Source organism: Nematolebias whitei, chromosome 8, assembly GCF_014905685.2.
Source record: "Nematolebias whitei isolate Nwh7 chromosome 8, NemWhi1, whole genome shotgun sequence".
NCBI lineage: Eukaryota > Metazoa > Chordata > Actinopteri > Cyprinodontiformes > Rivulidae > Nematolebias > Nematolebias whitei.
The window spans coordinates 2,796,545-2,810,621 of record NC_056505.1 but is presented as its reverse complement, the minus strand read 5'-3'; the positions used below and the strand labels follow the sequence as shown (position 1 = coordinate 2,810,621).

At 45.6% G+C, this 14,077-nt stretch overlaps 1 protein-coding gene across 2 annotated transcripts in view; it reads left to right on the top strand.

The window, feature by feature from the left end:
- The window catches only part of ogdha (oxoglutarate dehydrogenase a), a 31,657-nt gene that overhangs the window by 10,902 nt on the left and 6,678 nt on the right, over window positions 1-14,077 (top strand). Inside the window, exons 4-9 of one of the 2 annotated variants that reach the window (XM_037680824.1) lie at window positions 382-484; window positions 12,198-12,313; window positions 12,524-12,678; window positions 12,751-12,897; window positions 13,140-13,230; window positions 13,499-13,678. In XM_037680824.1, the coding sequence (XP_037536752.1) occupies window positions 382-484; window positions 12,198-12,313; window positions 12,524-12,678; window positions 12,751-12,897; window positions 13,140-13,230; window positions 13,499-13,678 (792 nt within the window). Of the gene's footprint in view, window positions 1-48; window positions 143-381; window positions 485-12,197; window positions 12,314-12,523; window positions 12,679-12,750; window positions 12,898-13,139; window positions 13,231-13,498; window positions 13,679-14,077 lie in introns of both variants that reach the window. The other variant, XM_037680825.1, reaches the window with a different exon arrangement.

Sequence of the window (14,077 nt, the reverse complement as noted above, 5' to 3'; positions counted from 1 at the left end):
GTTGGGTGTGTGTTCAGGTGATAACGTGTGTGTTGGGTGTGTGTTCAGGTGATAGGCCATCACAGTGCTCTTCTGGACCCTCTGGGAATCAGCTGTGTGAATTTTGATGTTGCTCCGGTGAATACCGGCTTCCAGGACGTCGGTGAGAACACACCTGAACGAGCACACAAACACCTGTGTTAACCTTTGTCTTCCTGTCACCCACCCATCTTCCTCCTCCTCTTCCTCCTTTCTTCTTCTCTGCTGTTTAAATCTGTTTCTGTTCCTCTTTAACGTTCTGCTCCTCCTGCTCGGCTCTTCATGATCGCTCCTCACCTTCACACCATTCTCTCCTCCTCCTTCTGTCCTGGGTGGGTTCTGTGCTGTTGTCGTCCCTTTTAGATCCGAGGGCATCATGTGGCCCAGTTGGACCCCCTCGGCATCATGGACGCTGATCTGGACTCGTGTGTCCCCACTGACATTATCACTTCCTCCGACAAGCTGGGTGAGGAGACCCCCCCCCCCCCCCCCCAGAAACAGCCTCCACCTGTGTTTACCTGTGTCGCTCTGTTTCACAGCGCAGCCGCCTCTGAAACTCTCCTGTCGTCCGAGAGTTGAATCAGAAGCTCCTTCTGCGTCGAAGGGGTTTCTTCTTGTGCCGGCTCTCAAACATGAGTGAACAAACTCTTTAAAGGTCTCATGTTTGATGTGAAGGAGAGCTGACCTGACAGATCAAACACAAACATCTACCTCAGCTCGACTTCGGTTCGTTCTGGAAAAATCTTTCTGGATCAGTTCGTGCCACCTGGTGGTGAAGTTGGAGAACGCCTCCAACCTGGACCTCATGACATTTTAAATTAGAGTGAAGGTCAAGAAGAACATTTAGGAGCAGAGTCTGAAGAGCTCGTTTGTTTACCGGTGGTTTCCAGCGAGACATCTGCACCGATCTTTATTCTCCGTTTGACATTCACTTCTTTGATTCTTACGTCGACAGCAGCTGAAACAGAACCATCGCTGAACTCCTCCACGTTCTTCATCGTGACTTTCTGCCGACGATCCTGCAGCACTAAACTTGTAGTGGATATAAAACCTGGTAAAATGTCGGGTTTTGTTCGTTTTAAAAGCTAATTTTATTTTAATTTAATTTTTTTGTTGAAACCGTTCTTTTGATTTGGATCAGTGTTTGGGGTCTTTTTAAAAACAGTACCACAAAACCTGAAGGTTTTAGGCCCAACTTGTGGAACTGTTCATAAACTGAATGCATAATTCCAGCTGGAGAAACGTAGCCCGCAGCATGCTGCGTCCACCACCATGCTTCACTGTGAGAGGCTCGTCCAGTCTGGTTCCTGCTCCAAATAGACCTGTTAGAACGGTGACCACAGATGTCCGAGAGATTTATCATTTTATGCCAAATCCTTCTGGGCCTGGATGTTTTTCTTGGTTCCCCAGAGTCCAGACTTTAGGAGGACGCAGGAGTTTGTAGAACACAACCAGAACTTCCTGAAGCTCCTTCAGTCCTGCTGTACAACACATTAGTCCTCATTTCCTCCACTTTTTAAAGACAAACTTCTGTTTGTTGTTGTTGTTGTTTTTTTGGTTTTTTTTTTTTTGGGGGGGGGGGGTGTCTGATGCTGTTAAATGTTCTGTAACGGTGAGGTCCAGTTCAGGAGTTCTGGGTCTCTTGGCCTTGGGTTTTATGGTTGGATGGGACTGAAATGTTGGGGAACTCCTTCAGACTTGATTTCAAATTAAAAGTTTCTGGGGGTGCGAACTTGCGCGTCACGTAGTTGGACCTGTTTTTCCTCTTCTGTGGCCGTGAAGGTGTGAAAAGTGTTGCATTAATTTATTCTCGACTAAACGTCTGTTTCCATGAAAGCCGACGTTTTATCAGCAGGTTTTATCTCCACTTAAAGGCTTCCTTTACTGTGACGTTAACATCTCTAAATATTTCAGGGAGAAACGAGCGTTTATGTTCAAAGGTGCTGGATCTGCTCTGAACATAGATGAGATGAAACGAGGCAGAACTCGGAGAACCTGCTGTCGCTCGGTGGTTTAAGAACCGGTGTTCGCTTCTGATCCGGCTGGTGAAGTCTGGTGCTTTCCAGGTTCTGGCTTCTTGTTGGCCTTTGACCTTTGTTGGCTGATCGCTGTGCCGAGGTTTGTCGGAGAAGTTACAACTCTTCAGGTGCAGAGACTGAAGAAGTCTGCAGACCTTCTCCCTCTTTGTTCTGGATCGCGTGACATTTGAAAGAGTCCAGAGTCTGTGGTTCCTGAACGAACCGGCACTGTCAGGAATTAGTCCCGTCCCGCCTGTAGCGAAGCTGACCTGTGCAGAGCAGCTTCCTGTTGTGTGTGGAGGACGGTGTAACCTCAGCAGGATGTCCTCTCGTTATCTGCACCACCTCAGTCCAGAACCAGAGTTCTGTTTCGACCCAGATGTTTTTCTGTGACGACGTCTCAAACGGTGATGGAGATGACGAGATGCCAGCTCGCTGCTGTAGACGGCTCTGATGTAGGACGGGTTCAATGGGTCAGAGGTCACTAATATTGTCCGGGTGTGTCTCCCCCTGCTGCCCCCCACTCCAGACGGGTTCGAGAACCGGCTGAGGCTCCTGACGGTCGGAGGTATGAGAAGCATCTCGCTGCTGTGTTGTTGCTGTGAAGCCTCTAGCTCCTCTTTAGTGGACCGCTGTAGTGCCCTCCAGACTTCTACAGGAGCTCTGGGTCCACAAACACACCTGCTCCAGCAGGTTCTGGTCCGGTCCATCACACTGCAGCTCCCCATCCTGAGCTCCTCCTGTAGAAGCAGCTGGGCTGTAGAGGAAGCAGCGTTTGCTGTGGTTCAATGTTTTCACTGAACTCATGAACGAGCGAACAGGATTTTAATAAAACTGTTAAAAATCTACTGGACGAACATAAACTAGTTTTTATTTATACTAAACACCTTTAAGACAAATTAAAATCCCTCTGCAGCGGTAGAGGTCAGCTTCATCAAAAGAAGAATTAAAGGTAAAACCTTTAATTAAAAATTAAATCGTCTGTTGGATTTTTTTTATTTTGTCCCTTTTAAAACAAACATGCTCACTAATAATGTATTAAGAAGCAAATTTATTATTTTAAAGCGAGATATTAAATCTCTTCACAAATACGAAGAACTGACAAAGACACAGTTAGGTGTGTGAGAATAAACTATAATATTTTATATATATATAATATTTCCCCCTCTATTGACAAATTATTTTCATTTGTACCTACATCTAAAGCTATTAAAGAATTGTAACCAGTTTATTAAACAAATAGTTTTCATTATACCGACATAGTGTTTAATGTTTCTCTAACATGTCATGAGTAATTGTTCTTTATCTGAAGCTTCCATCTCACGCCCTCGTCGCCCCGCAGACTCCACGGTTAATGCTCCGGCTGATCTCTCAGTAACTTGGGCTCTGCTGCCGCGGGCTCATTTGGACTAACAGAACCGGATCTCTTCTGCTTGGTGCTGCATGAGTTACTACACAAGACAAATCAGAACGCGTGAAAAGATTTAGGCCTTAAAATAAGAACTGCAGCCGATGAACAGCTTCTGAAGGTCGTGTTTTTAGGAAAGAGGAAAAGACTCGAGAGAGTTTTCAAATCAAACCTTTTATTAATGTCATCTTATTGTGAAGCGTTGGTTTTAATTACAGCTAGAATAAATTATAAGCTGACTGAAATCAAGACTTGAGCTGTTATCTGTTGGACGAGCTTCTTGGACCTAATTTCTGATCATCTTCACAGCAAACTTTAAAAGGTTTGCTTCAGGACACGTCTCACTTTAATCTCATTAAACTTCAGAACTAAAGCTGTGGAGACGTTCTTGTCGCGTTCCGTCCTCCTGTAGAAAAACATGCGTCATCTGGATGAAACGTCAAACCTGCTCTCAGCTCGTGCCTCCTCCGTCCTGCTTCGTGAAATGTTCTGAGCTTTCCCTTCAGTGTACGTGGAGACCTTCAGCTGCTTGTGGCTTCCTGCTCTGCGCTAATACAAACTCCACCTGAGTCTGAGCCGACGACTCAAACGGGTTTGAACTGTGAACTGGACGTAATCGGATATTTTTATTTTGAGCAGAGACTCTCAGACCGAACGTTTTGGTGTAGAGGTAGGGCAGCCAACTCGGGACCAGAAAGCCGCAGGTTCGACTCCCCTCCATGCCCACATGTTGTGGTGTCTGAGCAAGACGCCTGCTCCCCCGGTGCTTACATGGCTGCTCCGCCTGGCTGTACGTCGGATATAATAATAATAATAATAATGTCATCACAATGTCAGCACTGTATGTTTCCATACAATGGCGAAATTAGTCTCTGCATTTAACCCATCCACCACCAGGTGGTGCAGTGGGCAGCTATTGAAAGCGCCCGGGGGACATTTTGGGGATTAGACGTGCTGCCCAGAGACGCCACGTGATGTGCAGTGACTGGGGATCGAACCTGGGGCTCTCGGGTCCCAAGCCGGCTGCCCTGCCTCTACACCATCTGAGTTAAATGCAGAGAGCTAACTTCATCACTGTAGAGAAACAGGCGATGACGACACGTCACTTTACTTTCGTTTTCTGCAAAGTAGAGCTCAGATTAAAAAGTTTACATGAACAAGGAACACGATGAACCAAGTTCCAAACGTTGATTTTCTGCAATTGTTGCAAATCAAGCTCACGTGGATCTAAACCCAAACCTGCTGATTGTTAATCTTCTGGAGCCAGTTTGTCCCTGATGGTTGTCAACGAGCGCTTCTGTAGACGTCCCCAAAATGTCTTGGAACGTCGGGGGGGTCTCAGTTTCCTCCCGTGAGTTTGAGGCTCGTTGTCCTTTCACTGAACATGCGCAGAACCTTTACAAACCGGATCTCCTCAGAGTTGTTGTCTCCAACTCTTCTCATTTCAGTTTCTGCCACAGCTGAAACACCTGAGAGAACACGGCCAGGCAGAGCTTCTAGTTTACCTCCAACTTGAGATAAGTTGGCCCGTCCAAGGCCGGCGGGGAGGCCAAATTCAGATGAACAACTGTTTGAGCAGCAGACTCTGTTTTCTGTCTGCCTTCATCTTCTGCTGGTACACTCAATGGTGAATCCAAACAGACAGAATTTGTGGACATTCCGCCTGGTCCGTGCTCGATTATCTTTCTCCAAGGTTGAATCCTTCATGCCGGCGAGTTCCAGGAGCCGCAAGTGGCCTACGATTTTCAGAACTCTCGTCCAGCTTGCGGTTGAGCTCGAGACACGGATTAGTCCGTCACGTAAGGCTGGCAGCTTTACCACGGCCAAAACTGCTGCCGACGTCTTCCTAAGTTGTCCATATCCTAGGTAGTCCGCCAAAAAGCAGAAACCCTGTTTTCATAAATCCAATAATGTGCACATCTTCTACGTCCTACATGGTCAGCACAGACAGGCACATCATCTGCCACTCCCCCCAGGAATCCATGACATACCCAGCTGTGTGGGTCCGTTCAGGGCATGAGGGCTCTCCAGCACCCTGTCGTCTGGTGGAAAAAAAGGGACCAGCTGACCAGATCCATAATAATGTTCTATTTGGAAAATGTGTAAAGAGAGCGCTGAGGGTGACGGGACAAGAGAGCAAAAAAGAGCAGGAGGGAGGGAGAGAGCAACCGTCTTCATCGAAGGCGAAAGAGTGTTTGCCTTGAAGTGTGGGAGAACATGCAAGCTGTACCCAGACAGACCCCAGGTCCAACTGGGGATTGAACCCAGGGCCTTCTTGCTGTGCAGCAACAGTGCTAACCACTATCCCACCGTGCTCCCAAATAAAATCTGTCTTATGTTCATTTAAAAGTGCACTTGAGTAAATTAGTTCATAAACGAGGGGGCACCTGTTGTAGTGGGACCGATGAGGGTGGAGGTGGACACATTAATAATGTGCACGGCTAGAAATAAATCTTAACAAGCTGTGTTTGCAAAAATGAGCAGGATTTTATTTTTTAACTGGCCACACTCAGACTTACGTTAGACAGCAACTGAAAATGTGCAGATTTTCTGGTGATCTTGTCTCCTGGTTTCCACCGGTCTAGCCTGGTGAGACACCACCTGAAGACAGGAAGTGGACACTTGAGACGACACGTTAAGAGACGACCAAACGACAATAATCTGCCAGCAACCTTCAGGAGGCGACATAAGGCCACGAACTGGTGACTGAAGACGACAAAACGACAAAAATAAAACTATAACAAAAGCACTGACATGAAGGAACATGTTGCATTGTGGGTAACGTGGTTTTATGTCCTCAGTGTTGCCGTTGTTGTTGGAGGCCTTTTGTTTTTGCTCAGAAGCTCGTTTTGTTGCTGCTGCTGACAAACCTGAGTTTACACAGCTTCACTCTGACGATCAGTTCCCGGGCTCTGATCCAGGTTCTCCCTCTGGTTCTGGTCCCGGTCGTGTTGAAGCAGCTGTCAAATGAACGTCGTTGTTGTCTGTTTCAGAGTCAGACTGTCGCTCTCAGTTTCGGGTCGTCTGCAGTCAGATGGGTAATGTCGGTTTGTCTCCTGTTCTCCTCTGAGGGTCTGAGCTGTGGTCGGCTCCGTGCAGCTTCCTGATTGGCTGAGTTTGCTGTTGCGTCCGCGCTCCGATTGGCCGAGCCCGCTGTCCGTCTGCCTGACAGGCTGAGCGACTGCAGGACACGGTTACAGTTGTGCTGCGTTACAAACCAAGCGGGCTTTATTTACGAGACAAACCCACACAGACACCCTCCCTCTGGACCTCCTGCATCACTCTAACCCCCCCATCATAACGCCCCGACCCACATCCTCTGAGCACGCTGCTGTCACGAACCCATCGCTGCTCACTGTGTGATATATCCGAGTCCAGAGCTGACGAACATCCACAGAAACAACACGGTGTTTTAATTCACTCCGTTTGTTAACGTTCAGAGACGATGTACGGATTTATGTTTAACTAGGAGGAAAAACCACTCCTAAAATAAAATGTATAAGTTTAATTACAACCTACCCGCTGTGTGTCATGAGCTGAAACAAGAACAGGGTGAATCATCCGCAGCACTGAGATCAGGTTAATGTCTCATTTCTGCTATTTTCATTTACAGTTTATTTTTTAAAGAAGTAAAACAAACGGGTCAAACTGAATCGTTTGTGTTTTTCTGAGGTTAAACTTGTTTTTCAGCTCTGGTCTCGTGCGTTTTTAAAAATGATGTGAATAATCTGAATTAACGTCTGAACTAACAAAGTTACTGTTGGGTTTTTATTAAAACATTTATTGTAACTCACTGAGTTGTTTCTAAAACTCTCTGCCCGAGTGTTTGAGAATTGGAAAGTAAAATACAGGCGCTTGTCATAAAATTAGAACGTCGTGAAAAAGTTGATTTATTTCAATAATTCCATTCAAAAAGTGAAACTTGTAAATTATATTCATTCATTACACACACACTGATGTATTTCAAATGTTTATTTTATTATAACTGACAACTTAATGAAAACCCCAAATTCAGTATCTCAGAAAATTAAAATATTATTTTTCATTCAACCTTTATTTCTACAGGTTGGTCCCATTGAGCCTCCAGGACTCATTGACAAGAGAGACCTGGTTTAATAAAGAGTGTTGACAACAATGGACAGTTATAAAAAGGCAGACAGATTTTTTTTTTTTTTTAACAAATAGGATAGCTAAAAAAAGAAAAGTAATAAAAAAACATCTAGATTCTAAGGCGAATGTAGAAAACTAAAAACAGGAACTGGTCCCTGCCAGGAGTCCAACAGATTCCTGGTAGGGACCAGTTCCTGTTTTTAGTTAAGTTCACTTAAGACCAATAAAAACAGGATTTTTAGAAATGTCCAACTGAAAAGTCTGATCATGTTCAGCATCAGTACTTGGTTGTTGCTCTTTTACCAGGATTACTGCATCAATCGTGGCACGGAGTGGATCAGTCTGTGTCTCTGCTCAGGTTCTGAGAGTCCAGGTTGTTCTGATCGTGACCTTCAGCTCTTCTGAATTGTTGGCTCTGGTGCATCACATCTTCCTCTTCACAATACTCCATAGATCTTCTATGGGGTTAAGGTCAGGCCAGTTTGTTGGCCAGTTAAGAACTGGGACACCATGGTCCTTAAACCAGGTGCTGGTATCTTTGGCACTGTGTGCAGGTGCCAAGTCCTGTTGGAAAATGAAATCTGCATCTCCATAAAGTTGGTCAGCAGCAGGAAGCAGGAAGTCTCTAAAACTTCCTGGTAGATGCTGTGTTGACCTTTGACCTCAGAAAACCCAGTGGACCAACACCAGCAGATGACATGGCACCAAATCATCACTGACTGTGGACACTTGACACTGGACCTCAAGGAACGTGGATTCTGTGCCTCTCCTCTTCCTCCAGACTCTGGGACCTGGATTTTCAAAGGAAATGCAAAATGTACTTTAATCAGAGAACATAAGTTTGGACCACTCAGCATCAGTCCCAGGCGAGACACTTCTGATGTGGTCTCTTGGTCAAGAGTGGCTTGACACAAGGAATGTGACAGCTGAACCCCATGTCCTGCATACGTCTGAGCGTGGTGGTTCTTGAAGCACTGACTCCAGCTGCAGTCCACTCTTTGTGGATCTCCCCCACATTTTGGAATGGGTTTTGTTTCACCATCCTCTCCAGGTGCAGTTATCCCTTCTGCTTGTACACTTTTTCCTACCACATCATTTCCTTCCCTTTGTCTCTCCGTTAATGTGCTTGGACACAGAGCTCTATGAACAGCCAGCCTCTTTAGCAATGACCTTTTGTGTCTATCCCTCCTTGTACAGGTGTCAGTGGTCTTTTGGACAAGTGTCAAGTCAGCAGTCTTCCTCATGATTGTGTAGCTACAGAACCAGACTGAGACCATTTAAAGGCCTTTGCAGGTGTTTTCAGTTAATTATCTGATCAGAGTGTGACACCAGGTGTCTTCAGTATTGAACCTTTTCACAATATTCTAATTTTCTGAGATACTGAATTTGTGGTTTTCATTAGTTGTCAGTTATAATCATCAACATTAAAAGAAATAAACATTTGAAATATATCAGTCTGTGTGTGATGAATGAATATAATGTACAAGTTTCACTTTTTGAATGGAATTACTGAAATAAATCAACTATTTCATGATATTCTGATTTTATGACCAGCACCTGTATTCATGTTTTAATGGAACTGATTTCAGACCTCAGTCTTAGTGGGAACATGTTTGATTTATAAACAAAATCTGGTGATTTAACATCAGAGACATCCACCCTTTAGAACTAAAAATAATAATGTTAATAAAATATAAAATTAAACCAGCTAAGGGCTGGTTAGGCTGAAAGCACAATTGTTTATTTAGGCTTGATTTGCTCAGATAATAAATTGATTTTCACACTGTTTTTTTTATATAAAATACAAATAAGTAAAAAGTATGTAATATATACAATAAGCAACATCAGATCGGTCGAGGCCCGGGTTAACAACGACCGCCACCGGTGCTGTTGGCAAACGATGTCAGCAGAAATTGTGCTACTGTTAGTGGAACGAGGAGGGAAACATGTCAGGAGACGGAGAGGAAAGTGAAGAATGTAGGACCGAGGGTTGCAACTCTAAATGTGGGGACAATGACAGGCGAAGGTAGAGAGCTGGCTGACATGATGCTGAGAAGGAAGGTACCGTACTTTACGCTGTACACGTCGCGCCGCCCTATAAGTCTCATCAGTCCAAATGTCTAATAAAGTGGAAAAATCCATAAATACGTTGCTTCGCCGTATAAGTCGCATCTATTATGTGTCACCGCTGACGACTCATAAATGTGGGTCGGACCTGGAAATGTGGACCGGTGTTGTGCCAAAAATCAATTGACTGCCACTAGGCGGCCGCGGGGGCGTGCACGGGAGGACCTTAACAGGAATTTAACAAGATTAACACATAAAAACAATTATTTGCTTGCTCACCATTATAAAGGTGTGTCTCAGGTGAACTTTTACTTAATAAATGCACTTTGACGGTCAAATCAGCTGCATTTCTCCAGGGCGGCGCAGCGAGATGCAGCTGATTTCACGGCTGCTGCAGGCAGATGATGGTGGCTGCTATGGCAAACCTATTGTGTCATTAATAGTCACTTTTACTTATTACATGATACAATGGCATGCCCTACTACTCAAGTGCCATCTAGCTGCTGAAAATGTTAGTGTTCAATATTTTCAGTCAGAATGAATGAAACAGTCATTTCTCAGCCAAAAACTGCAACTTATAGGCCGAAAAATCCAGCAGATGTTTTATGTGTCCAAGAGACCAAGTGGAAGGGCAGCAAGGCTCGCAGCATTGGAGCAGGGTTCAAACTGTTTTACCATGGTGTGGATAGAAAGAGACATGGAGTAGGGGTGGTCCTGAAGGAGGAGTTGGTAAAGAATGTAGTAGAGGTGAAGAGAGTGTCAGATAGGGTGATGTGTCTGAAGGTAGAAGTAGAAGGTCTGATGCTAAATGTTGTCAGTGGTTATGCTCCACAGGTTGGATGTGATGTGGAGGAGAAAGATACATTTTGTAAAGATCTGGATGAAGTGATAGAGAGTATTCCCAGGGAGGAGAGGGTGGTGATGGGAGCAGACCTGAATGGACATGTTGGTGAAGGAAACAGAGGATGAGGAAGTGATGGGTAGGTTTGGTGTCAAGGAAAGAAATCAGGAAGGACAGGTGGTGGTGGATTTCACCGAGAATGGAAATGGCTGTAGTCAACACTTATTTCCAAAAGAGGGAGGAGCATAGAGTGACCTATAAGAGTGGAGGAAGGAGTACGCAGGTCGACTACATTCAGTGTAGAAGAGGAAACCTGAGGGAGATTGGAGACTGTAAGGTTGTGGCAGGGGAGAGCGTGGCCAGACAGCATCGGATGGTTGTGTGTAGAATGACTGTTGTTGTGAAGAAGAGAAGAAGAGTCAAATCAGAGAAGACGACGAAATGGTGGAAGATGAAGTTGAAGATGATGTTTGCAGATGACATTGTGATCTGTGGTGGGAACAGGTGGAAGAGAACTTGGAGAGGTGGAGGTATGCACTTGAAAGAAGAGGAATGAAAGTCAGTCGTAGTAAGACAGAGTCCATGTGTGTGAATGAGAGGGAGGAGGTGGAACAGTGAGGCTACAAGGAGCAGAGGTCACAAAGGTGCAGGACTTCAAGGACTTGGGGTCCACTGTCCAGGAACATGGGGAGTGTGGTGAAGAGGTGAAGAAGAGAGTCCAGGCAGGATGGAGTGATGGAGAAAAGTTTCAGGAGTGATTTGAGACAAAAGGGTGTCAGCAAAGATCAAAGGAAAAGTTTACAAGACAGTGGTGAGACCAGCTCTGTTGTATGGTCTGGAGACAGAGACATGGACAAAAAGACAGGAGACAGAGACATGGACAAAAAGACAGGAGACAGAACTGGAAGTGGCAGAAATGAAGATGTTGAGGTTCTTCTTAGGAGAGACAAGGATGGAGAAGATCAGGAATGAGATGATCAGAGGTACAGCACAGGTTGGACAACTGGGAGATAAAGTTAGCGAGGACACACTGAGATGGTTGGGACATGTCCAGAGGAGGGACAGTGGTTTGGACACGTCCAGAGAAGGGACAGTGGTTTGGACACGTCCAGAGGAGGGACAGTGGTTTGGACATGTCCAGAGGAGAGACAGTGGTTTGGACATGTCCAGAGGAGAGACAGTGGTTTGGACATGTCCAGAGGAGAGACAGTGGTTTGGACATGTCCAGAGGAGGACTCTCTGTGGAGACCCTGAAGACAAAGGCTGTTTATGTATAAAATCTGGACAGAGACACTCGTCCCTCCAGGTTTGACGGCCTCATGTTTCTCTGGTAGCTCCTGTATCAACACGTCGTCATATTTTAACATTAACTCATTAAATCAAATAATAATTAGTTTTAAAAGCAAAGGTCGTCTTAAGTTTCTTAGTTTTTATAAATGTAACAAACTGTTCCCGTTAAAAGATTTGTTCCTGGATTAAATCTGTTCTGAGGCCTGAAATCTTTGTTGGTCCTGAACCAGGATCAGTGTTGACGTGTGATGGGCAGCAGTCCAGAACCATGTCCCTCCTCTGGTTTGTCTCCGTCCTCTTTGTCTCTGTCTGTTGTTCATCCCTCACATGATTCATGTTTTCATTCATCCTTTCTTTTTGGTTTCCTGCAACCTTTCCTCACCTCCCTCCCCGTTCTTTGGTTTCCCCTCTGCTCCTCTGCTGCATTGCATCATGGGACGTGTAGGTTTCTACGGCCTGGATGAGTCTGACCTGGACAAGGTGTTCCGGCTGCCCACCACAACCTTCATCGGAGGATCAGAGACGGCGCTGCCGCTGAAAGAGATCATCCGCCGCCTAGAGGTACACCCAGATCTCAGCTTAGAGAAATGATTCAAATGATCTGAGAGCAGAACCAGTGTCCCACAGATCTTCTGTGGAGATCACCTCAAACCAACGGCCGTTTGTCTTCGTTCCTCGGCTCAGATTCATTTTACGGTTTCATCTGACAAACGTTGTGGTTCGTAGTCCGTCAGCTGTTTGGAGCTTTAGCTACAGATGTGTGTGTGTCAGATGGCGTACTGTCAGCACATCGGCGTGGAGTTCATGTTCATCAACGACCTGGAGCAGTGTCAGTGGATCCGGCAGAAGTTTGAGACCCCCGGAGTCATGCAGTTCACTCAGGAAGAGAAGAGAACGCTGCTGGCTCGCATGGTCCGCTCCACCAGGTAAACCCCACCTGGTCCTGTGAACAGTGCGCACGAGCAGGAGACGCGTCATGAATCTGCTGGTGCGTTCAGGTTCGAGGAGTTCCTGCAGAAGAAGTGGTCCGCAGAGAAACGGTTTGGACTGGAGGGGTGTGAGTCTCTGATCCCAGCTCTGAAGACCATCATCGATAAGTCCTCCGAGAGCGGCCTGGAGTACCTCATCATGGGCATGCCTCACAGGTAACACACACCTGAGCACACACAGGGGTGGGTCTGAAGCACAACGAGCACATCAATATAAAACTATTATTATTATTGGTTTAACTGTCATTTATAAATATTATCGTTGGATAGTTTTATTTTAAATCGGTAACGTTGTTGTTCTGTTGTGTTTGAACTTTGTTTTTGTATTTTACTTTAAGTCCATAACCGTTTTCATTTGGTCAGAACCTTCAGCAGAACTTGGTGTTTTTGTGTGTCAGGGGTCGACTGAACGTGTTGGCCAATGTGATCCGTAAAGAACTGGAGCAGATCTTCTGTCAGTTCGACTCCAAGCTGGAAGCTGCAGATGAGGTAAAACATCTGGATTCTGCCTGCAGCCGCAGCAAAATGTCGACTAATTCTTTAATCTCTTTTGTCTGGTTTCATCATGTTCAGTGGGTTCGGTTTAAACTAAAACTTTTATTTAGTGTTTGTGTTCCTGATGAAGCCCAACTAAGTTCAACATCCAGATGTTCTCCATCCTCAGCTGGTTGTATCTTCTGCTGCTTACCAGCAGTTTGTCTGAAAACGGGCTCAGTGAAGACGCTAGAACGTTCTGACCTGCTGTGGTTCTCCACAGGGCTCTGGAGACGTAAAGTACCACCTGGGGATGTACCATCGTCGTATCAACCGTGTGACGGACAGGAACATCACGCTGTCTCTGGTGGCAAACCCGTCCCACCTGGAGGCCGTGGACCCCGTGGTTCAGGGGAAGACCAAAGCTGAGCAGTTTTACTGCGGAGACACAAACGGAAACAGAGTGAGTCTTAAAAAAACACCTCCAGACAATATCCAGTCAGTCTAACACTAAACAGTCATCCAGGAAGTATCCACATCCCAAAATCAGTCCAAGACTAAACAGTCATCCAGGAAGTATCCACATCCCAAAATCAGTCCGAGATTAAACAGTCATCCAGGAAGTATCCACATCCCAAAATAAGTCCGAGATTAAACAGTCATCCAGGAAGTATCTACATCCCAAAATCAGTCCGAGATTAAACAGTCATCCAGGAAGTATCCCCATCCCAACATCAGTCCGAGACTAAACAGTCATCCAGGAAGTATCCGCATCCCAAAATCAGTCAGACTAAACAGTCATCCAGGAAGTATCCACATCCCAAAATCAGTCCGAGATTAAACAGTCATCCAGGAAGTATCT